At 51.2% G+C, this 23,815-nt stretch overlaps 10 protein-coding genes across 10 annotated transcripts; 5 read left to right on the forward strand and 5 right to left on the reverse strand.

Annotated features, from left to right (window-relative positions):
• Positions 1 to 294: 294 nt before the first annotated feature.
• Positions 295 to 1,769, forward strand: Z519_07492 (uncharacterized protein; the record flags this gene model as incomplete). Its single annotated transcript, XM_016765226.1, has 2 exons — positions 295 to 398; positions 449 to 1,769. 2 exons carry the CDS (start codon positions 295 to 297, stop codon positions 1,767 to 1,769), a joined length of 1,425 nt encoding a protein of 474 aa, XP_016618195.1.
• Positions 1,770 to 2,337: 568 nt separating this feature from the next.
• Positions 2,338 to 2,802, reverse strand: Z519_07493 (uncharacterized protein; the record flags this gene model as incomplete). The annotated part of the gene is made up of 1 exon (XM_016765227.1): positions 2,338 to 2,802. One exon carries the CDS (start codon positions 2,800 to 2,802, stop codon positions 2,338 to 2,340), a length of 465 nt encoding a protein of 154 aa, XP_016618196.1.
• A 536-nt stretch (positions 2,803 to 3,338) lies between these two features.
• Z519_07494 (uncharacterized protein) lies at positions 3,339 to 3,779 on the forward strand (the record flags this gene model as incomplete). Its single annotated transcript, XM_016765228.1, has 1 exon — positions 3,339 to 3,779. The coding sequence occupies one exon, from the start codon at positions 3,339 to 3,341 to the stop codon at positions 3,777 to 3,779; it is 441 nt and encodes a 146-aa protein (XP_016618197.1).
• A 523-nt stretch (positions 3,780 to 4,302) lies between these two features.
• On the reverse strand, positions 4,303 to 6,290 carry Z519_07495 (uncharacterized protein; the record flags this gene model as incomplete). Its single annotated transcript, XM_016765229.1, has 8 exons — positions 4,303 to 4,398; positions 4,494 to 4,583; positions 4,646 to 4,751; positions 4,824 to 4,967; positions 5,002 to 5,159; positions 5,230 to 5,505; positions 5,570 to 5,672; positions 5,722 to 6,290. 8 exons carry the CDS (start codon positions 6,288 to 6,290, stop codon positions 4,303 to 4,305), a joined length of 1,542 nt encoding a protein of 513 aa, XP_016618198.1.
• A 1,419-nt stretch (positions 6,291 to 7,709) lies between these two features.
• Z519_07496 (60S ribosomal protein L7) lies at positions 7,710 to 9,180 on the reverse strand (the record flags this gene model as incomplete). The annotated part of the gene is made up of 4 exons (XM_016765230.1): positions 7,710 to 8,169; positions 8,216 to 8,382; positions 8,569 to 8,680; positions 9,158 to 9,180. The coding sequence occupies 4 exons, from the start codon at positions 9,178 to 9,180 to the stop codon at positions 7,710 to 7,712; spliced, it is 762 nt and encodes a 253-aa protein (XP_016618199.1).
• Positions 9,181 to 9,424: 244 nt separating this feature from the next.
• Z519_07497 (uncharacterized protein) lies at positions 9,425 to 10,192 on the forward strand (the record flags this gene model as incomplete). The annotated part of the gene is made up of 1 exon (XM_016765231.1): positions 9,425 to 10,192. One exon carries the CDS (start codon positions 9,425 to 9,427, stop codon positions 10,190 to 10,192), a length of 768 nt encoding a protein of 255 aa, XP_016618200.1.
• Positions 10,193 to 10,263: 71 nt separating this feature from the next.
• On the reverse strand, positions 10,264 to 13,860 carry Z519_07498 (uncharacterized protein; the record flags this gene model as incomplete). Its single annotated transcript, XM_016765232.1, has 1 exon — positions 10,264 to 13,860. One exon carries the CDS (start codon positions 13,858 to 13,860, stop codon positions 10,264 to 10,266), a length of 3,597 nt encoding a protein of 1,198 aa, XP_016618201.1.
• A 1,352-nt stretch (positions 13,861 to 15,212) lies between these two features.
• Z519_07499 (uncharacterized protein) lies at positions 15,213 to 17,727 on the forward strand (the record flags this gene model as incomplete). The annotated part of the gene is made up of 2 exons (XM_016765233.1): positions 15,213 to 16,890; positions 16,940 to 17,727. The coding sequence occupies 2 exons, from the start codon at positions 15,213 to 15,215 to the stop codon at positions 17,725 to 17,727; spliced, it is 2,466 nt and encodes an 821-aa protein (XP_016618202.1).
• Positions 17,728 to 18,863: 1,136 nt separating this feature from the next.
• On the forward strand, positions 18,864 to 21,528 carry Z519_07500 (eukaryotic translation initiation factor 3 subunit C; the record flags this gene model as incomplete). The annotated part of the gene is made up of 2 exons (XM_016765234.1): positions 18,864 to 19,215; positions 19,271 to 21,528. The coding sequence occupies 2 exons, from the start codon at positions 18,864 to 18,866 to the stop codon at positions 21,526 to 21,528; spliced, it is 2,610 nt and encodes an 869-aa protein (XP_016618203.1).
• A 788-nt stretch (positions 21,529 to 22,316) lies between these two features.
• On the reverse strand, positions 22,317 to 23,670 carry Z519_07501 (uncharacterized protein; the record flags this gene model as incomplete). Its single annotated transcript, XM_016765235.1, has 2 exons — positions 22,317 to 23,445; positions 23,507 to 23,670. 2 exons carry the CDS (start codon positions 23,668 to 23,670, stop codon positions 22,317 to 22,319), a joined length of 1,293 nt encoding a protein of 430 aa, XP_016618204.1.
• Positions 23,671 to 23,815: the final 145 nt, after the last annotated feature.

Here is a 23,815-nt window from a genome sequence, read left to right on the forward strand (position 1 = left end):
ATATATGTGTATACACGTTTATGCCGCCAGGTTCTAGAGTATGTGAGCTCACTGTGCGAAATGTCTGAGCCATCCACAGTTATCGAAATAGCGATACTTCACAGACAAGGCGTGAAGGAAATCTCGCCGCTTTACCTACCGGATACAGAGATGAGCTCCTTCAAGTTGTCTTCCTGGGGGTTGTCTTCATGGACTTCTCACGCTCAGACTGTTTTGACGGATCACGATCGCGACATTCTGAAAAGGCACTAACGCACAATACCCTCTGTGCCACGGAAAAAGTTGCTCTCAAAGATGGCTCTCGAGCCTGAGATCCAATACATGGTAGTGGAGGTATTGGTGACAGAATTTGAGCGTCTGCGCAATAAAATGTGGTCGCGAGATCAGAAGGAGGAGAGGTAACTCGCCTCATAGTGTCGGACTGAGATTCAAGCTGACTTTGAAACAGATATTGTGTTCTGTCTACACTCTTGTCATTAAGGATGACATGCAAGAGTTTTGCAAGCGCCAAAATCATCAAGACTGCTGTGTTCAAGGAGATCACACTACAGGCAACAACGCTCAACTTCAACCTCTTGAGACAAACAAGAATCTCGTCCATTGCGCCTTCTGTGGCAAAGATTAACTTCCTGCCAAGTCCATTCACCATCAGTCTCGGACTGACTGCTTTTACTCGAGTCATTCGAACTCTGTCGCAACATGTATACGAAATGCCTCCTCGAAGTCAAAGACATATTGTACAACACTGGGGCGATATTCCAAGAACAGAAGATCGGATTGGGGTTGTGTTCAAAGCTTATCGTCAACAAGCCTACATAGATCAAGACCTTGTGATGAGCGGGGAGCTGCAATGTCTCTGGACCGCAACGCTCCTGAAATTAGAGCATGTGAACGATTTTGAACTGTTTTCGCTGTTCGGCAGGCACCCTCTCGATCCAAGTGACGACTTAGAGTCAGGAACGGTGCATTGTCGGTCTTGCTACGACGTCAAATGCACCCTGTACGATCGTGCAGGCACATGTGAAGATCAAATGTTCAGAACAACTATACAGTGTCTTGCGGCTTCCAAAGTACAGATCAAGACCCTCTCAATCCACAGAGCACTGGCAAAGCACTTCCGTGGATGGCAATATCCTTCGTGGGACAAATTGGATCTCACGAAACTCGAAATCTTTAAGTTTCCAGACTTGAACATCGTGGAAGAAAACGACGACGACGACGACTTTGTGGAACTTGATGAAGTGGCGGAAACCGGCTTGAACGAGTGCCTTCGAAAAGCTATGTCTAATTTGAAGGAATTGAGCATCGACCACTACGTGGAGGTTCCTCGCCTTTCGTGGCCTCGCAGTGCAGGCCTCCACTTTCCACGCCTGCGCTCCCTCAAGCTCGGGGGTGTGGTGCTCACGATCCCATGGTTTGCGGAGCTTGTCAGCCGCTGTGTCGCATTGGAGGAGATCTCGCTGAGAGACTGCCACCCTCAGGGTGTCGATGGACAGCGACTGCAGGAGTCGGACCATGAGGCATGGGAAGTGCTGTTCGATGCTATGTGTCGACATCCGAATTTGAAGCGTTTCGCGATCCTCGATGAGTGGGATGCTAATTCTCATATCAATGAGGGTGTGGTTGGCGCCACACGCAATCCTAATACCGTGGGGCTCGATATGCGTCACACCTTACTCTGGACGGGCATGGAGCGCCTTGGGAACCCAGCAAATCGGGGGCTGTGGGACGATGCTCTGCAATTATTCAACCTTCGACGGCAGAATTGAGACCAAGTGCGAGTAAAAAGGAAGGGAGCTTGAACATAGTGCTTGCGCTGGGTTACGCAGGGGATAGGGGAAAACAAACGGCACTCACACTTCAATCCGCCTGGCCTTGATAACCCCAACATCATGTACACTAGCTTTTCTTCTTTTCTTTACATATTTGTGCTCCTGCAATGACCGAGAGCTGAGTTGAACTCCATACCCAAAGGTGGCAGTGGCACGGTCCGACTTAGAAGATACGCAACATACAATAAAGCCAAAGAGAGCTCAGTGGCGATGAAGTAGTCGCTAGATCGAACACAGCTAGCGGCCCAGGTGAGGGACAGAGCACCTTTATTTCCAAAGGTAAACAGAATGCTCATTTCCCAGCGAAGGCTCCCTCCCGTTTCACAGCGACCTCATGCCACCTATTTAAGTACCGAGTTGGTACACACATAGATAAGTAGTTGTGAGAGGAGAGTAGAGATCACATCCAACAGAGGCAAACTCCAGCCTCGCTCAACACTATCAGCCTGGCCGGGTCCGAGTTCTCCCCGTCTTTCTGCCCCTATACAAAGAATTCCAGCGACATTCAGACAGCACCACCAGGCCAGGGCACGTCCTTGACTCCCGCGCCCCAATTATCATTCCGCCCGTCGACATAGCTTATCTTGAGGCGACTCAAGTCGAGCCCGTCCTGGGGCTGATCGAGTGTGAGGGCGTTGATGGAGAAGAATTCATGCATGGTCCCAGACCCGGCGGGGTACTCGAACTTGCCCTCGCCGCACACATGGATGCCGCACGTCCCACAGAAGTATTTGTGGATGTCCGGGGACCGGATCTGGTAGTCTCGCGCCTCGGACAGCGATGACGGCGAGAGCAGCGTGAAGTCCTCGCGAGGCAGGCGGATGCCCGTGAAGCCTTGTTTTAGGCAGATGGTGCAGTTGCAGCGGCCAGCGGTGGGCGGATCGGTCAGGGCCAGTGCGGCTTTGTATTTGATGAAGCCGCAGTGGCAGGAGCCCGCGAAGGTCTGTTTGTCTGCTGGCGCTTCGCTCATGATATCTAGAAGCTCGAGAGTCGAACGGTGAATGTCGGTGTGATGGCACTGAGTCAATAGAAGCTCGAGTTGAGGAGACTCGAAGACGCAGATTCAACATGAAGGGCTGCAGAGGTATAAATACAACTGAGGACCCGGAGTATTCGGTACTCGGTGCGTTATACACATCAACTCATTAAATCTGGCCTAGCGCAAGGCAGAAGTGCTCTTAGTCCATTGGTGCCTGAGAACTTGACTCGAAGCAGAATAACGTCGCGAGTTAGTGAGTACATAGTTCGTATTCAACCTTCCAATCCAGATGCGTACGATCTGGAATGTTGAGAGGTACTGACTGGGTCTTGGCGGGCCTGAGGACACAATGCAAATACTATATCGCTTGCCAGTTAATTTGAACTCCTTCTGCCCATAATTTGCCGCTGAGTCTAGAGTTTGATGGAATTCCTTTCCCCATAATAGGAATTGGCGGCTCGGAGTTACGGTGTGTCGCGGTACAACGGCCATTAAATTGCCAATATCCTACCTCTTCCCCCAGGACGATGCAAGGGACGTGGCAATCAAACGAGAGAAATCCCTCTATCGGCGCTGAAAAGATTGCAGCGGGGTGCTTCCAAGTCTCAATCTCTCTGGTCGTGGTATCAAAATGGTCCGGCAAGAAAATGAAAATCTGCGCGACTATCCCAGCAAGCTTCATCAAGATTCAAGAGGACTTGAACTGCCCTGGTTTCATCAGATGGCTCAACCCCTCGCGGATAGACACGATCGTTAAAGACATGACTATTGTATTTTCCGATTCTACTGAATCCTCCCCGCTGGAGCCCGGTTGCGACACGCTGAACACGGACGACAACGATTCCTCGATCCATATTGATATCGGGCAACTTGGAGCTGTTATGTATGAGGCTACCACTGGTGACAAGTCGTACTCTGACTTGTTCAAAGATCAACCTCAGGTCCCGCTTAGAGCGGTCTGGTCCTAAAGAGAGTACCCTCCCGACACACAGTCCATTTGGCTAGGTTCAATCGTTGAGAAATGTTGCACAACGGGTGCATTTCGGAGCAGCTATGAACTTGCTGCGGCTCTGAATTCGGTCACGTCCGCTGAGAACAACGATACGGAAGGCAGCATGGTCGAATAGGACCAGAAAAGCCCAAAGGATATCATGTTGACCTATTGTTCCATCTAGATTTCTACGTAAGGGCGGCTAGCTATGTATGTCCAGCACCACGGCCAAGACAGATTCTGGACAGATGCTAGCCGAGAGGCAGGTGTAGCCAATCGCCTCGGGGCCAGATGATTTTGCTCCTGGAGGTGTCAAGGCGCGCTCAGTGATATTCAACTACGGTTCAGGAAAGGTCAGGTAAGCTCAGGTTAAGGCGGCCTTCGTTCACCCTCTGGGACTAAACTGCACCTGGCGGTTAGATTTTTCTTTCGCGAGTAATCTAGATACCCAAACCTGCAGGTCTCAAAGGTCCCATATCATTCATTGTCTTGCCCCCTTTTCACGTACGTTTGCGGAGGGCCACTTCGACACCCTCTTGCCGCACCATCCAGCCACCATGAAGTTTCCATTCCAGTTCGGGCCGCGTGAATGAGAACTAGCAAGAGAAAGAACTGTGAGCATGGAACGGAACCTTGCTGATACGTCTGACAGGCCCGGGACGTGTCATGACCGGCCCTGCAATCGACCTACCTCGTAATGGCGAAGCAGCTGCGGCACCAGCTTCGAAACCTCCAACAGTGCAATGCTCTTGCCTAGGCATCCGCGCTTGCCATAGCCAAACTGTCAAAATGGTCAGTCTTCTGACCTGCATTGCCCGCATTCCACAGCGGGAAACTTCTTACTGCAAGGTTGCCTCGTTCCATAGCCATAAGTTGTTCCTCCGACGCCTCGAGCCATCGTTCTGGCCTGAAACAGTCGCAGTCCTCACCGTAGACTTCCTTGTTTCGTCTGTAGCTGAGGGTGAGCCATTCCGACATTCCTCAAGGGGATCGAACATGAAACAACAGGAGGGTAACTCACGCTGTGACCCATGCGTTCACTCCCACGATTGTACCTTCGGGAAAGTAATGGCCGCCCAGTACAATGCCACCCTTTGGGACGTGTCGTTCGAGGATGAGGCCGATGGGAGGATGCATACCTACACACAACGCACAATTATCAGAACTAGTTTCCAGGGACGACACGAAGCAGGGTGAACTTGCGTATTCCTTCCTTTATGCAGGCTTGCAGATATGCCAACTTCCTCGCCTCGCGCCAGGTGACATATTCGCTAAGTCGGCCCTCTTTATCAGCACAATCCAACTCCTCAACAGCCTTTCCCAGCGTCGCCGGGTTCTTGAGAAGATAATAAAAGAGCTATCAGATGAGGATGTCAGTAGCCATAGGTTTATGAGAACAGACACGTTAAAGAGTCGTGCATTCTCACCGAAGTCAGAGTCAATGCGGTCGTGTCAGACCCAGCAGCAATGTTGTCAAAGTTGTAAAGCATGACCATTCTGTCTGTTACCACCTCTGGGTATTTGGCTTGAGCTTCGAGACATCTTTCAAGAAAGTCCCGCTTTGTCTGACCCCGACTTGCCTTCCAGGCCGCCCTCTCTTTCATTCGATTGAGTGTGAATGTTACTATGGGGTTGGCCGGTCCATATCTCAGCATGAGAGGGTTCTTCAACAGAAAATGGTCCACGATTGGAATCTGTCCAGCCTTCACATGTGGAAATGGTCAGTTTTACCCGAGACGTCCTGGTAGCAAGCCAAGAAGCACTTACGACTGAAAGATACTGGGTAAAAGCTCGAATTCCAGCCATGATGGACTCAACATCGGTCCCCGATTCGAGAAAGCCTAGTTTCTTACTGAACAGAATCTCGCCTCTATCAACCATGTCAGTAAGGTCTTCTGTCTGACGAGGGCATCACCTACATTACGTCAAATGCATAGCGGTGTAGCCACACTTCCAACTTCAATGGCTCCCCAGAAACAACAAAGTGGTCCAGTTTTGACATGAACAACTCAGTGGTCGAGTTCACCGCGGGTTCAAAGTCAATCATTGTTGTCATACTGTATGCATTCACGAGAGGTTTCCTGATCTGTGCATGATAGGCTTCATCTCGACACTCAAAAAGACTCGGCGTGCACTTCCCTTCGTACCACAGTTCGGCGATTGAATAAAACGAGGTCTTCGTGAACTCTGACTTGATTCCGTAAATTGTTGGTATGAGTTTTGGGTCAGATATAGACACAACGCGAGGGCCAATCCGCACAAAATTCGAGTTGAGCTTCCGATGCAACTGAATCTGTGTCTCGGTTGGGTTGGAGAGGAGGGTATTGAGAACACGCCAAATATTCGTGAAACCGGCAAAGAAAGGACCTGGAATTGAATTAAGATTCCCTCCGTATTTGTTGATCAGGAGTCTGGCAATGAAAAATCCCAGGAGTAGGACTGGCCATGAGCACTGAAACAATTCCTGAATTTGCTCAGGAAGCGCCATCGAGTCAGCGAGGAGCTTCTTGAGCAATCGTTTCGAGGACGTGTTGCTTCCTTAGACCCGCAGTCCAGTGACACTGTGAGGATATGCTACCAGTCGAAGGCCGAGGCAGTAGATTGAGAACATGTGAACCCTGCGAAGAGTTTGAAATCCCGGAGTCCAGAATTGCGCAATTCGCGAAGGTCAATGCGCTCGAATGCTCGAGTGCTCCAATCAGACTGGATATGAAGGGCTTCCAGACACAGGGCGTAATGCAAGGAGATTCCAGCATAGCATATAGCGCAGTGGTTGAATATAATCAGCTGCAATAGCTGTCTGATCATCCTGAGGTAGACAGCGCACAGCGTCAAAGGCAACCGTTGACGTGAATGAAGGTGTCACTGTGAAGATCCAACGCGTCGAATCATTGAGTCCTGTTATCCAAGCAGGGAGATGTCAACTCACAGCATTCATGTCTCAAAGCGGGATCTTCCTGAAATGGGGATGCGTCCTTGCACAACAGCTCCTCAGCTCCTGCCAGTCAAAGCTTCCGCGAGAATGTCGCGTCTGCCATCTGCGGACGCCGTGCGGATAGACTTCACATGGCGAGACGCTGTGCCTATCAGCGACTAGCTACCTCATAGGGCCTTAGAGGAAACGTATGGTGCATTCACGTAGGGGCCCCCGTATTGAGGGTGCCTCGCGACCACCGACATCTCGTATTTGCAGTTAGTGGTATTGGCCTGTCACGCCGCGGATCTGGGAAAGGTTATGTGTCCTCAAAAATGAGACTTAGCAAGTCACTGAAGTCTGCGGCCCAACAGCGAGATACTTTACCAGTCAAGCCTTACCTCGGAGATGCTGCACGCATCTCATTAGTCGATGGTGAGACGTGCCGAGTGCAGGAGCTCAAACTGCGGTTAATGATGAATCACCGGCCCTTCGCATAGTATTGCCTGATAGAAGCATTTTGAGGCAGACTGAAGATGACGGAAGTGATTGCTTGAGGAGGTGGCCGTTCGTGACCTAGCCCGCTAGGTAGATCCAAGGCAGATAGTACGGTAACATGTCAGCTTGGGAATGACGTTCTGACATCCCTTGTCGCGGTGGGACAATCGATTTGACCCCCGTAATAATTGAGGTCTACGAGGATCAATCTCGGTTTCGTGCTACTCGCTGTACTCGATATACATAAGATAATGCAGCTTGGTTTACTCGCTTCGCATACATACGAGCAAGGACATCGAGAAAATATGTTGGGCGTCATTTTCACTAGCTTTTTCTCAGCGATGGAATTGCATTTGCATTGCATAACTAGCGCCTTGATCCATTTCGTCCATCAGACTATTCGGGCCAGGAAGCTCAGGAGCTTCGCTGACAGACGCGCATCGCAACTTAAGCTCCTGGATTACTGGCCACACTTCCCGCAATCAGGGTGTCAAATCAATTCATCTGCTTGATGAGAGCGTTGATGGCCTCTTCTCGGTTACCGAGATCACCACCCTCGATGTAATGCTTGAACTTCCTAGCACGGAAACCACCATTGGGGTTGGACAGCTTGAAGGGCCACAAGAAGTTGCTGGCCTGCTTGAAGTTTGGTCCGACAGTGAAGATCTCGTGGATCAAATCCTCCATGCACACGATGCCGTACTTGCCCAAGTTGTCCTCGATAAGTTGGTTGTCAGTTAGAGCGATACGCTGCTTGTCGATCTTGCCGTATCCACGCTTGTAGATGAGCTCGCGGACAGTCTTGAGGTTGGGATAGCCATAAGCAATGTAGGGATTGACGATGGTAAGCATCTCTTGAGTGGCCTTAGTCAATCTAACGAAAACGCCATTGTTGATCTGGAGGAGGCGGAGGAGTTGGAGGATTTTGCGAGGCTTGGGGGCAATCTTGTTGATACTAATAGCGGTTAGAGGTTGCTTTCGCGGAGGTATGATTGACTCACCCCTTGATTCTGATAACGAAAACTAGCTTGGGTTGCTCATCGACGAAAAAGTTACCCTGCTGCCTACTCAGGCGAGCGAGTCTGATCTTCTCGCGTTCGGCATCACGGTACTCCTTGACGTATGTCTCAGCGCGCTTGAAGATGACACCACGCTTCTCCTTGTTGGCCTATTCTTGAAATGTTAGCTTGCATACGGCATCTCTGATAATCGAAACTTGTGAAGGCGGTAAGAATGCTCAGCCCCGAAAGATGGTATAACGAAAGCGACAACATTGACCCCGAAGGCCTAGCCGCGCAGTGGTATTTATCATCACCACATTATTTTCCTTTGTGGCATTGGACAAAGTACTGACCTTCTTTCGCTTCTCGAGCGTCGCCGCACGCTGCTCTCTAGCCTTCTCCTGGCTCTTTCTCTTCTTCAACAAGGTTTCAGGGACGAGGACCTGATCCTGCGTCGGCACAGATCTGTACGGGAGGGAATCGAATCAGTATAGTCCGCAGGTGAAATGGTCGCCGAGTCGGAACTGCAGCTATGGTGCGGCATTCTCAAACTGGTAATTTGGCGTAAACTCGACGAAATAGATTTGATCAGTGAGAAAAGATTGACTGGACGCAAGTAGTTACACATGGCCCCCTCTCATCTTGGACTCTCAACCGACAACGCCCCGATCTGAGATCAGGAAAGGTTTTGACTCCACAACAGGTGCTCAGATCTTGCGACCAGACGAGCATGTCGTACGAGCTCAATTTATTTCAAGGAAGAGGCGTTGGCTCCTCTAACCTCAAAGCCCCGACTTTTGTTCCTAAGTGATGATTTCTCACATGTCTTCGGACTAGAGCCATTGGGATGATCGAGCTGGCGCAGCGACAGCGAAACCAGCGAAAAGGGAGCGGACCATATCTGAAGATACCAACAGTCAGCGTGATGGCAAGGATACTTACGACTTCACAATTGGCTTCGTCATCGTGTTTGGTGATGATGCTGAACGCTGACGAGGTTGAAGAAGTAAGGAACGTCAAAAAGTTCCAACTGCGCTTTCGAATAAATTCGAGTTGTGGGCAACACAAGGGCTAACCCAAAAAGGAAAGGTGGTTCTCCGCGCTCTTGGCATAGCCACCAACGAGCCCAGCCTTCCCCTTCCAAGTGTTCAGGGTTTCTAACAACGTACGCGCATATTAATGTAATATATTCTATCCTCAAATATAGGAATGTCAACCAGGAGAGGTGTCGGGTTGGGCGCCTTCACCAACAAAAATGCCACCGCTCAATCCTACGCTGCGCACGGCTCAAACTTGAAATCCGCCAACGCAGCCTCGCTCCAGGCGCAACTGGAAGTCTTTCAGTCCCTGCTCCACAACTTCGCACTGGAACATGCGGCGACCATCAAATCAAACCCGACATTCCGAGCCGAATTCGCGCGCATGTGCAATGCCATCGGCGTCGACCCTTTAGCGGGCTCCAACATTAAAGGTAAAAAAGCGGATTCGCTTTGGGCGAAAGTCCTGGGGCATGATGTAAACGACTTTTATTTTTCGGTTGCGGTGAGGGTTGTGGAGTTGTGTCAGGCAACGAGGGCAGAAAATGGCGGCTTGATTGGACTGAAGGAGTGCTGTGAGAGCGTGGCCAGGGGAAAAGCCATTGGTAGCGGTCTGCAAGTGTCAGAAGATGACATTGAGCGGGCTGTTAAGTCACTCGAACCCCTTGGGTCGGGATTCCTTATTCTCACGATTGCGAATAAGCGCTTTATCCGATCGGTGCCAAAGGAATTCAACACAGATCAGTCTACGGTGTTGGAAGTCCTACAACTACTCGGCAGTGTAACAGGATCCCTCCTGCAGCTCAACCTAGGATGGGAGCGGGCGCGTGCTGAGACTGTCATTCAAGATTTGCTTGCGGATTCTTTGGTGTGGGTGGACTATCAGTGCCCAGAGCCGGAATATTGGTCACCTCAAGGACTACTAGACGAAAGTGATTGACGAGGCTCATTTGGTTATGATGACGCTTATTCATTGCGGCTTGAAATATGGCCATCGAAGGCTCAAGCCTTTTAATTCTTGTATTCATCCTTAAGCACCCAACGGCCGCGTCCCCGACTTCCCTTCTCCAACCTGGCAATCAACTTTAAAGTCTCTTTGAACTCCAGGGTCGCCTGAGGAGTAGTGCAGAGGCGATTGAAATGATCGATCAGCATCTGAGTGTACACACTTCCACCGTGGATAGTGAGGTAATCACGGATGAGTTTACCAAAGTCCTTGCCTTGAGGCAAACTTGGCGTTCCATCTCTGGAAACAGAAGCAGTCGAGTCTGCCGACCTAGCGGGACTAGCTGTCCGTGGAGTGCCATCTCGGCTTGATGCAAGACTTCCATGGCGCTGCTGCAGGTTTGCCAGAAGACTAGACGATTGAAGCCCACCACCTCTGTTTCGGGAATTGGAACTGAATGCCCTCTGAGCCGTTGTCTCTTGGGGACGTCCAGAGATACCAAACTGGCCGGTCCAAGTGGGTGTGCCAATTGGAACAGTCCGAGCAACCTCACCGGCACGTCTCAGCTCTCTGGCCGCTTCGGCAGCCACCTTTCGAGCCTCTTGCTCGATCAAAACCGGATCGGCTGCGACCTTCTTTCCAGCTTTCCCATCGATAATTGCGTCATGCTCAACCGCAGAGTGAATGCCAGCACGGGAAAAGATGCCCTCCATCATTTTATCTTCCGAGTTAGACCCCTCCTTCGCATGCTGCTCTTCTTCGATTTCTCCAACGTATTGCTCCATGGACGATATACCTGGTAGAGCCCCGATCGTCGTATCGCTTTTGACAGGAGCCGATTGCGTCTCCGCTTCCATTCCGGCAGTCTTAGGAGCATCAGCTGGTTTAGAAGTATGCTTGACCTGCGCATCTTTAAAGAGTATGCTGGTTTCGGTCGGTTCTCCGTCATTCCCTAGGCTAAAGAGATCATGCAAATCAGCCAGGTGGAATGTCTGTCGCTGTTTCGGATCCTTGAGGATCTTGTTTGTCAAGAACTGTTTGAATATCTGGCGATGATAAATCTTCTCCTCGATAGTGCCAGCAGTCATCAGACGATAGATGGCCACTTCGCGCTTCTGACCCAAGCGCCAGGCCCTTTCTCGGGCTTGCAGGTCAGTCGAAGGGTTCCAATCAGGGTCATAGATAATCACTCTATCAGCGCCAGTCAGATTTATCCCAAGCCCGCCGACTTTAGTGGTCAGGAGGAAGACATGCAGATCCGGGTCGTTGTTGAACTCATCGACCATACTCTGTCGCAATTGAATAGGTGTATTCCCATCCATACGCCTGTATTTGAAACCCGAAAGTGACTTGACATATTTTTCCAAAATGTCAAGCATGATGCGATGCTGGGCGAAGAGAAGAGTCTTGTGGCCAGTTTCCTTCCATAGTTCCAGGAGTGAACCAACAACTTGCATCTTGCCAGACTTTGACGGGTCGCCATAGCTATATCGTGGCTTGATAGACAATCGCTTGTGATCAGTCAGATCTGGGTGATTGCAAATTTTGCGCAGTATGTCGACTCCATAGAGAACTTGCCGTTTCCCATTCATGATTGCGTCCATCTCCCCTGAGCCAATGAATCTCTTATATTCATCGCGCTGCAAGGGTGTCAGCTTGCAAAACAGCACTTGCTCGCTTTTCTTAGGCAAATCGGAGGCGACATCGATCTTGAATCGCTGCAGCAGGTATGGGCTGATGGCATCTTTGAGTGTTTCTGCGCATTTGAAGGCGGTCTGTACCTGCAAGTTCGATGCATTCGCGTATCCACCCTGTCGTATTGGTATCTCGAACTGATTGCGAAAATTGACCAACGTGCCCAGCCGCATAGGGAAGACAAAGTCAAAGAGAGACCATAACTCGATGAGATTGTTCTGCATGGGCGTCCCGGAGAGAATAATTCGGTTCGGAGTGCGTAGTTCTTTGCAATAGATGGTGATAGCTGTGTTTGGATTTCGAATCTTGTGTCCTTCGTCAAGTATCGCATACTGCCAGTCGACTGGAATCAGCAGAGGAGCATAGGTTTGTAGACCAGAGTAGGTTGTCACGAGCACACCTCCTTTCTCTAGGATTGGTCGCAAGATCTTGCTAGCAGCTTTCTGGGCCGTGGTCAATGGTTGTTTTCTCCGAGTCGGATCCCATTCAAGATCAAGCAGCCTGTCTTCGTTGTTGGATTCATTTCGCAAGTTGACCATACCACTGCCGGAGGAGTGCAGAATTGTGACTCGAAAAGGTGGCCACCATCGATGAAATTCGTTGACCCATTGTTTCATAACGGTAGCCGGACAGACTACAATGATAGGCTTATCCAGCTTTTTGCTGTAATGAAGTCCGGCCAAAAAGGCAATGATCTGGATTGTCTTGCCCAAGCCCATCTCATCGCCGATGATTCCCCCAACTTGTTGAGTATACAGCTCGTATAGCCACTGTACTCCAGTCTTTTGGTAGTCGAACAGGCTGGGGTAGATATCTCCTGGGAGCTTGTAGCCATCATCGAAGAGAGTGTCTGGAACTTCAGGATGCGGGAGATATGTTTCTTCCTCTGTCACGGTATCTGGATCATCCTCCCCAGGTTCAATCTGTTCCTGCTCCTCTTCCGTCGCAATACGCGCTGCATGTTTGCGGGCTCTCCGCCTCCGCAAGGCCCATTTTTGTAGCCTAGACTTGTAGACAAATTCGTTGCCATCGTCAACGCGACGGAAATCCTCGATCTCGTCCTCAACCTGAGCTACCGCTTTTCGACTTCTTCTCGGTTGTTTTCCCGATGTACTCGGCATTTCGTCGCCAACTTCATCTTCGGATTCTGAAAGGAGTTGGTCTTCGATTGAACCATCGTCATATGATGAGTCTTCGTCCTTTATGGGCGGTTGGCTCATCAGACGTCTCCGTTTTCGCGGTTGATCGGCTTGGATTTCATCTTCAGCGCTTGAATCAGTAAAACCAGTGGCAAAGCCAGGCTGCCTCAGGTTTCGGTGGGACATGGGTATTCCACCTTCAGCGCCGGGCTCGACATCACCGAGTTCAGGTTCTTCCTCGGCGTCGAAAAGGGCTCCTTGCAAAGTCGCCGACGAAGCGCCATGAGATGACAGACCAAATTTAGAGAAAGGGGTGATTTTGCCGGTTCTGATCAGATAGTCGCGTTGAGTTTCATTCGGCAAGCGTCCAGTGGCTGATGCCTCGGGTTGGCCTGCTATCCCTACATTGTTTTCCCGTTCCCTCATTCGTTCCTCGATCTCAGCAATATCATTGTCTAGTTCCTGGATTTGGCCTTGCATACGATCGATATCGAGGCGCAAGCGTGCTCGTTGAGTCGTTCCAATGGGACGAAGCATGTCATCTCTTGTCTTCTTGATCTGATTCTGCAGCCTTTGCTTCTGTGCCTTGGACTTCTCAAGTCGCTGTCGGTCTCGCTGATGGGCTTGCTCGAACAAGAGCCGGTCTGCCTCCCGCCCAATATCTCGTTCCAGGTCATCTTGATCACGCACTTGGGCGTCGAGGTTTCGAAGACGAAGTGCTTCGGCAGACTGACCGGTGTGCGGGACAGGAGTAACAGAATCTTCGGCCATATTATCACCTTCAGTTATCGAATGAGGACTGGTGCCCTGCGTGCCTTCACCGTCCATGATCATGAGAGTCAAGGCTTTGGTAGTGGACTGTGCAGGAGATGGATGTCGTCATGACCATCGGGGAGGATCTCTCTCGCCGTCTGGATTCTTTGAGCGCAATGACTTTTGCGTCGGAATGGCAACGCAAAGAATAGAAAGAAGCGAGTCAAGTCGAGATCAGCGGCTATATGCTCTCGAAATGTGAGCGCCACCTGAGGCTAAAAGAGTGGCAACTTGAGATACGGACAAGATGAGGAGAATGTGGTAGATAGCCCGACCGAACGAAGGCCGTTACACGCAAATCTGTTCTGCGAAGCATAGATAAGGTGTAGCGCTCTCCCTGCACGGCGATGATACAAGTTCAAAGCCAAAACTCATACCATCATCAGGCCGTGAATGCCCTTTTTAACTGATGAGAACAGGACGGGGGTACTGGGCCGCCTAGGCTGCCCAGGCTGCAACATGTCGCTGCACTTCACGGCATCACTGCGCCGCCGTAAATTTTGGGAGGCAAAGGAGCTTACAGCTCTTGGCTCACCTGCCCATTTTGACCATCCCAAATCCCTGACGCTGGAAACGAGTGAGGACCCCCAGCACCCCGGCAGGGTTTCATCTCTGGGCTTGGACAAGCCCCCCAATCATCAAGAAAGGGTGCCCAATAATCAGCGGTAATAGCCGCCAGCACTTCAGTCCTCGCTGAAAGCACACAGCCTTGACCAGCCAGGCCAGGCACTAAACTCGACAACCGACACTGCTTCTGACAACACCAAACATTCTCCCGACTTCCTCTCTACAACCGATCCCATTCATATTCATGACAATAGACCGAGATACGTGGACAGCTTGTCTCGTCTCACATTAGTCTGTCGCCGTCTCCTTTGTCCCTCCACGGCATTTCCATCCTCACTGTCGGGCCGATCTGATTCCTCCAGTCTTTTGCCAGCTCACCACTTCCAGTTCTTCCACCTCCACTCGAAACGCAGAGTTGAATGCCGTCACTTGTGAAGCAATCAGTCCTCAGCACCATGGCTTTATGTTGAGCCTCTAACTCTTCTCTACCATGCGTCGACTATCGCCTTGGGTCTACCGGTCTCTCTTGACTGCGCTTACAATCGTCACTCCGCCACTTTGTCTACCCCTCTGAAAGCCAACGAGCCCTCCGATCTCGCTTCGCTTCATACTTCAAAGAGGCCGCGTTTGTCTGGGTTGAATCATTGCATCAATCGTGTGTGATCGATGCATGCGTCGTCAGTGTAATTGCGGCAGGACAAGCAAGATAACTGCGGCGCAGCTTTCAGCCCCATCGCGGTACGGAACTCTCGTCATATCGTGATTATTGTTGGCCCAACACACAACTAGTCCGAGAAGCCATGTCCGCCAACAACACGTCTCAGACCCAGTCGCGTCCTTATGAGCACAATGGTGAGGTCGACGTGCCAATGGAAGATGCAGATCCTTATAACCGAACCAAATATCCTCCACGACCGACTCACCAACACCGCCTGTCCACCCATTATATTCCTGAAATCTCAACAGCTGCTCAGCGCTACTCTCCAATGAATGCTCAATCAACGGGCGCAGGCTACGTCTCAAGTCCTAAAACACAGAATCCATCCTTCTCCTACCTCAATCAGTCCCAGACGACGCGACAGTCTCCCCCTCGCCAAAGCAGCTACAACACAGAGCGGTACACCGAACCCCCGACCCCGACAAGATATCCGTCCGATTATGCATCTGCCATCCAGAGCTCCGCGTTGAGCCCCGAGTCATATTATCCTACCTCTGCAACCAACGCGCGGCCTGCTCCTCTGTCAAGACAACAATCACAGCACCAGGGACTAGGGCAGGTGCCAAAGTTCAGGAAGGTCAAGACCATGCAAGATCTCAACCCCAAGGTCAACGCCCAGCCACCCTATAGGAGGGCAAATCCAGAGGGCGGTTTCATCAGCCCATTGCAAGCGCTTACCACCTATCTCCCAGCCACGTACAGAATATGTAATCCTAGCTTCAAATACGAGTCATCCCGAAATCCAAGGCGGGTTTTGACAAAACCGAGCAAAGGGACAAAGAATGATGGCTACGATAACGACGATAGCGACTACATTCTCTACGTCAACGACATTCTGGGGAGTGAAGAGGCGGGTCACAAGAATCGATACTTAATTCTAGATGTGCTAGGTCAGGGGACTTTTGGCCAAGTGGTCAAGTGCCAAAATCTGAGAACACAAGAAGTTGTTGCGGTCAAGGTCATCAAAAATCGCACGGCTTACTTCAATCAGAGTATGATGGAAGTTTCAGTTCTGGATTTGCTAAACCAGAAACTCGACAAAAATGATGACCATCATCTTCTGCGGCTCAAAGACACGTTCATACATCGGCAACATCTGTGTCTCGTTTTCGAGCTTCTCAGCGTCAACTTATATGAATTGATCAAACAGAATCAATTCCGAGGTCTCAGCACGACACTCGTCCGCGTCTTTGCACAACAGCTGCTTAACGGATTGACATTGTTGAACAAGGCGCGGCTGATCCACTGTGATCTGAAACCGGAGAATATCCTCTTGAAAAATCTGGAAAGTCCGATCATCAAAATTATCGACTTCGGGTCTGCTTGCGACGAAAGGCAGACTGTCTACACTTACATACAATCTCGATTTTACAGATCCCCTGAAGTTTTACTGGGGCTTCCTTACTCGTCTGCCATTGACATGTGGTCTCTTGGATGCATTGTTGTGGAGTTATTTCTGGGTCTGCCGTTGTTTCCCGGTTCTTCCGAGTACAACCAAGTCTCTCGAATCGTCGAAATGCTGGGCATGCCGCCGACGTGGATGTTGGAGATGGGAAAACAATCGGGGGAATTTTTTGAAAAGACGACGGACGAGTTTGGCCGTCGCACGTATCGACTCAAAAGCATGGAGCAATACTCTCGCGAGCACAACGTCAAAGAGCAACCAAGCAAAAAGTACTTTCAAGCAACAACGCTTCCCGAGATCATTCGAAGCTATTCTATGCCTCGGAAGAACATGAAACAAGCTGAAGTGGAAAGAGGTAAGATCGTAAACAAGTTCTCCACGAAGCCATTTACTGACAGGCATAGAAATGAACAACCGCATTGCATTTACCGATTTTGTTCGCGGCCTGCTCACCATCAATCCCTTGGAGCGCTGGTCACCTCAGCAAGCGAAGCTACATCCCTTCATCACACAGCAAAAATTTACCCAGCCGTTTGTCCCTCCGATGAACCTGAAGTCCCCCTCTAGCAAGACCCCTGCGCCTGGAGTACAGCAACAGCAACAAGCTGAAGCGCTCAGCAAGCAACGTGCTGCTCAGGCCGCCCAGGCTCAGGCACAGGCTGCGCAAGCAGCCCACGCACAAGCACAGGCACAATCAGTGGCTCAGAATGCCTATGCAATGCAGATGACCCCTTATCCACCATCCCAACCTCCACCCATGTACAACAATATGTATCCAGCCCATCCACAAGGCGCCCCTCCACCATATCCGACTCACTCGGGAAACTATCCTGCACAGATGGGTATGATGCAGCAAACCTCGCAGATGAATCCCGGTCACTACAATCACCAGCAAAGTCTTTACGCGCAGGCCACACAAAGGGCTGGCCGTCAACGTGCTTCCACCATGGATCAACAGCAGGCTGGTATTCCTGCCGCTATTCAACGAGTTGCGAGCCATCTAGACCCCAATCAACCAATCAGACTTCAACCTAGCCCAGCGTATTATCCGCCTCCTGCGGATGGGTATGTTGATTCGCCATCGACTACAAGAAGACGTGGCAGTCGTAACCAGCGAAATCGCGATTTCATCCGGACTCTGGAAGATGGTGCGATGGGTGACAGTTTTATGAACAAGGCGCAGTGGCACTGAGCTCGGCACCGTCAGGAGACGCTGGAATCGTTTTAGATCTGACCCGATAGCGCCAGCTCAACAACCTGCAAGGGCCGCCTTGCGGATTGGGAAGTGAACGCTGTGGAGGAGCACGCTAGAGGCCCTTGACGAATGCGGGGAGGGAAGAGACAGACGTGTGATCCAAGTTGCCACCGGGAAGAACTGGCCCTAGAGATCTGAATGTCAAGGTGAAACTGAAACGAGCCTCGAACAATGGCGAGGGGATCCGAGTCTGTCCCAGAAATGAATTACCGCATCATGACTGAATGAGCCGTGATGTGGAAGGCACGGCAGGCGGCGGTGGGGGAGCAATGTTCTCAGGATTCCAAATACTCGATCCTCAACTCGTCAGAATGCTTCTGAGGTTTGCAATGATGAATGAGAAATGACGCTGAGCAACGACGTGACCACATTGTTGACATGAGAGGCTCATGGTGAGTCACTGAATGGAGAATGTTGCGGGTTCCGGACCGGACAATGGAGAGTCAAGGAGGGACGGTTGGGCCTGTCTTTTGTCATCTATCCAAGTATGCCACCACGGAATTCAATGCAGATTGACAAAGTCTGGGGGTTGGCGACCCTATGGGAAGTATCGGGATGCTCAGTGTCTCGACGGGGACTCGATAGGACGAATTGTTGCGGCGGAAAACTGTTAGGCACCACGATTCGTACATACCCAGTAGGATTTCCTCATGTCATTGCATTCCCGGCAGGAACCAGGTAGAACCCAATCTTCACACGAGACAAGAAACTTCTGACTCATGGCCTTTGCAAGGTAGGGATTGATGACACGAGGTAGGCGATGCGTGACAATATCCCTACAAGTCGGACCCTCTGGGCACTTGGGGAATCAGACTGAGTGGGCGGCTATTGACGTCAGACTTAGCGAAGAACCGCCGGCACTACTGGTAGTCACAATTAGCGGTGCGAGGCGGTGGTAGCACATAAAGCGGCGATAACACCCGGTCATTTCAACTTGCTTGGCAACCTTGGCACTCACTAGAATTTTGAGAATCTTGCCTCAACTGCGGATTAAACCAGTCGTCCCCGAAGTGTTCGACGACCACACCCCCTCGGCCTTGCCTGTTGACGTTTCGACTCCAAGTTCCATCACAATGTCGTCGCGATTCTTTCACGGAGGCGACTCCGACAGCGAAAGCAGTTCTTCGGAGGAGGAAGAACTCTATAGTGATCGCGAGGAGGAAGAGGAAGAAGAATCTGAAGAATCTGAAGAAGAGGAGGAGGAATCAGAGGAAGAGTCGTCTGAAGATGAAGGTCGGGGTATGGGCGCCAGCCGCTTCTTGAAGCCTTCAGGACCTGGCGGCGAGGAATCCGAAGAGAGCGAAGATGAAGATCGCGAGAGAGTGGTCAAGAGTGCGAAGGACAAGAGATTTGAAGAACTAGAGAGCACGATCAGATCAATCGAGAATGCCGAAAAGATCAACGATTGGGCTGTCGTTTCTTCAGGTTCGTCATTTTATCCCTGCCGCTTAATGGAAACTGTGCTGATCTGTATACTTAGAATTCGACAAAATGAACCGACAAGTGCTTAAAGTCACTCAGCAAGGCACCACCCCAAAACTCTACATCAAGATGATTGCCGACCTGGAAGACTTGATCAATGAGACAAACGACAAACAGAAATCCGGTGCGAAGAAGATGAACCCCATCATGGCCAAAGGTTTCAATGCCATGAAACAAAAGATCCGGAAGAACAACAAAGAGTATGTTACCGAGATTGAGAAGTATCGAGCCAACAAGGAGGAGTTCATGGAGTCAGAAGAGGAAGAGCCGTTGGAAGTTGAACAGAAGACTCGCAGGAACAAGGTCCAAAGACTCGATGCTATCGAGGCTGCCATAGATGAAGAAGGCTTTGCGACAGTTGGCAGAGGTGGCAAGGCTCTTGTCTACACCCCAGAGAGCATTCTTAAGCATCTCCGCACGATCATCGAGTCAAGAGGAAAGAAGAACACGGACCGGTCTGAACAAATCCGGATTATGGAGCGACTGTTGGACGTTGCCAACACGCCATATCAACGGATACGCGTCCTCTTGACCCTGATCTCCACAAGATTCGATGTCACGACATCCTCGGTCCAGGCCTACATGTCGCAAGAGTCATGGCGATCTGCAGAGCGCGAATTCTCAACTCTACTGCAAACACTGGAAGATGAACCTCAGTACATGGTGACTGAGGCGGCCGAAGAATGGGAAGATGATGAGAAACAACCGAACCCCGCCGCGGGCGAGATATTCAAGATCCCAGGCAGCATCGTATCCCTTGTCGAGAGACTGGACGACGAATTGACGCGCTCTCTGCAACAGACCGACCCGCACACTGCCGAATACATCGAGAGATTGAGCGACGAACAGCTTTTGTACACCGACATTGTTCGAACACTCATTTACATCGAAACCATCAACAAGAAGTTGGAGAAGTCTGAGAACAAGCAAGACAACGTCAACCGCACAACCATTCGACGGCTGGAACACATCTACTTCAAACCCACACAGGTGGTGAAAATCCTCGAAGAAAAGACCTGGGCCGCCATTCCGTCATCCTTAAACTCCGAACTCACGCCACGAGGAAAATTCACCGAAGTCGCTGCGCTTGTTCAGACGCTGTGCAACCATCTATTCGAGTACAGCGAGGGCATCATTCGTGCACGTGCCATGCTCTGCGAGATCTACTTCCTGGCCTTACAGGATGACTATTACCGCGCCCGTGATCTCGCTCTGATGAGCCACTTGACCGAAAATATCTCCTCCTTCGACGTCTCGACACAGATTCTGTTTAACCGTACTCTAGTGCAGATTGGTCTCTGCGCCTTCCGTGCAGGCCTCTGCTACGAAGCCCAAGGGGTCTTACAGGAAATCTGCGGTTCGGGCCGACAGAAGGAACTCCTGGCTCAGGGTGTAATCATGCAACGCTACAATACCGTCACGCCGGAGCAAGAACGCCTTGAGCGGCAGCGGCAACTTCCTTTCCACATGCACATCAACCTGGAGCTGCTCGAATGTGTCTACCTTACCTGCAGCATGTTGCTGGAAATCCCATTGCTAGCACAAACCGGCTCATCGCCGGATGTTCGCAAGCGTGTTATCTCCAAGACATTCCGCCGCATGCTCGAATACACGGAGCGGCAGGTCTTCCAGGGCCCTCCGGAAAATACGCGTGACCATGTCATGCAAGCGGCTAAAGCCCTTGCACAAGGTGACTGGAAGAAATGCCAGGAATTGATTGGCAAAATCGGCATTTGGGATCTCCTCGGCCTCGAAAACAAGGAAAAGGTCAAGAAGATGCTCGCGGAACAGATCCAGGAGGAAGGCCTCCGGACCTATTTGTTCACCTACGCTCCGTATTACGACACCTTGTCTATCACGACTCTTTCAGGCATGTTCGAGCTAGACTCTAAGAAAATTGCAGCGGTGGTATCCAAAATGATTTCGCACGAGGAGCTCGCCGCTGCCCTTGATCAGGTGAACGATGCTATTGTCTTCCGGAAGGGCGTGGAGCTCTCGCGCCTACAGAGCCAAGTCATCACACTGAGCGAAAAGGCGATGGGTATCTTGGAGTCGAATGAGAAGGTGCTAGAGACAAGAACGGCGGGTATGGTAAACGCATTCTCAGCCCAGGGACAGAGAGGAGCCGGCAGGGGTGGAAGGACCGGAGGAAGGACCGGGCTGCCGGGCCTGCCGAGACAGGGACAGCAGGGAGCACGGAGACCTGGTGGCCAGCAATTCAGTGGAGGGGCGTTGGGAGGGGCAATTAAGGCTTAAGAGTGAAGACTCGACCTCGAGGGTCAGAATTGGTCAAAACTGCGCAGAATGGATGATGGGGGGAGACGTGGTCGTACGGGACAATCTCAGGAGCCTGGTGAGGCCGTTTATTTGTACGGTGTACTCGGTACTTTCTATCCATTTCTGCTGGGAGGCAATTCCAGTGATATGAGACTGCCGATGACGACGACGGAAAAGATCCGGGCCGACATGGAAGGTGGTTATGTGCATACAGCCTCGCTGCTCGATCAAGAACAGCTTCAGCCCAAAAACCTAGGAATGACAAGCAGCATATTTGCATCGATGGCCGTGTATGTATGTACGCCATGTCCGGAACGGGGAGGGGAGTACGTACAGAGCCTGAAGATACGGTATGGTGCCGAGGATGGCCCTCTATGTTTCAGCATAATGCCGTCCGGCTCTTCTGTCCAATCCACCCATTTCTCAACTACGTATTGTGACCTGGCTTCCTATGTGCTTTTCCCTGTCTGCCTTTGCCGTGAATAAATAGGGATTCTCAAGGAACAGGTCTCTCCTGAATTTAAATTCCGTACTTACGCGCAGCGGCTCGCCGAAGCCCTCTTCCCTTCCTCACCCTCCTATTTGGAAGATGGTCCGATAATATATATTACTATGTACAGGGCACGCGTGGGTGGCGTCGCGCTTTGATAAGCACAGAGTGAAGAGCCAAAAGAAAGAAGAAGAAAACAAACAAACCATTTGTATATCTATAAATATATTACAGCTTCTATACGCATAACCGATTATTAATAATAATCAACATTTTTCTATGTCGCTTTTGGTTTTCCCGCAGGCACCGCCGGGTTAAGCCTCGGATCCTCCTTTACGATAAGGAGTTCGCCTCTGTAAATTTTTTGCAGGGTGTAAGCGGCGTTGATGAAGAAGATGAGTATCAAAAAGATGACCTGGACGACGGTGACAACTTTGAAGAACGCAGAGTCCAGCTCGGTGCCCAGGAGCAGGGTCGCCGTTGTCAGGGTGCCCGTTGGGAAGATGATGGCGTTCCACGTCGGCGCCCAGGTGAGCTCGCCGTTGAGGATACGATGGAACATGGCAATGATGGCGAAGCCCAGGAACACTGCGCCGAGGCCGGTCATCAGCAGTGCTAGGAATATGCATGTCACCTGGAGCGAACCCGCTGCTGCCTCTGTCAGGAACACGCCCCGGTGGTAACCCCGGAACTGGCCGTGAGTGCTGGCCGCTGACCCCAGCAATTGTAGGGCTGCGGCAGACTGGCCCATGGGACCCACGAGGATGAATAGAGTGGCTGTCATGGGCGGAGCAGGCCACCCCTTCGCCAGGAGCTGATGAAGCAGATACGTGTACAGAATCATGCCCAGGAAGATTCCCACCCCGAGCGCACACATTGACATGATGATGACAGGAACGGCAAGCCCTGGAGACACACTGTGCGCGAAGGACGAGAAGACGCCGCCGACGGCTGCCAGTGTGGCCACTCCGACGGCGGGGATGATGATGAGCGTCGGGAGCTGGCGGTCCAGTATGGTATGTTGCTGGATCAGATTGGAGAAGACGAAGAACAACATGCCAAAGCTCCAGGCGGCGGCGATCCACCACATGACACATGCGACGATGGTGAATGCATGGCCTCCCCACGGCGCCTCGCTCACGGTGAGGGTGACGAACGACACCAGCGTCATGAAGGCGATCGACCAGCACGGGAACAGTAATAGGTCCATCACGTTGTCGACGAGTTCCTTGTAGGCTCGCCGCCGGAACATGACAAAGTGGAGAACGTATATGGCGGAGAAGACGACGTAGAGGGCGAGGTCAGTGGTAAACGCAATCGTCGAGAGCACATGCAGGCCTGGGAACTGGTAGGGTAGCTGATGCAGGAGAGTCCCAATCACGCCGGCATTCATACACCAAGTGAACCTGGTTATGGTTTGGTTAGATTGTAAAAGAAGCTGGTGGTGTAGTTGGAGGAAGGGCGTACCATATTGGGCTGAAGTCTTGGACCAAAGCACGGAAAGCAGATCGATTCACGGGTCCCTTGTAGATCAAGCCGGGGGTTTGCTCCTCGTCGTCGTAGTTGGCGGTGGCGGATTGGGGCTGGTTGCTGTTGCTGCTGCTGTCTTTGATGATGTCCTTGGATCCCATTTCTTCGCGCGTCTCGTTTTCCTCAAGATGGTCCCGGATCTGACGAGCTGGGTGTGCCCCAATGCCATCGCCATAAGCTTTTTATCCTGGATCTCCGTTGAATTCGGACTGGGAACCCGGTTTAGTCAGGTTGGCTGCCGGGTAC

Source organism: Cladophialophora bantiana (genome assembly GCF_000835475.1).
Source record: "Cladophialophora bantiana CBS 173.52 unplaced genomic scaffold supercont1.11, whole genome shotgun sequence".
Classification (NCBI taxonomy): domain Eukaryota; kingdom Fungi; phylum Ascomycota; class Eurotiomycetes; order Chaetothyriales; family Herpotrichiellaceae; genus Cladophialophora; species Cladophialophora bantiana.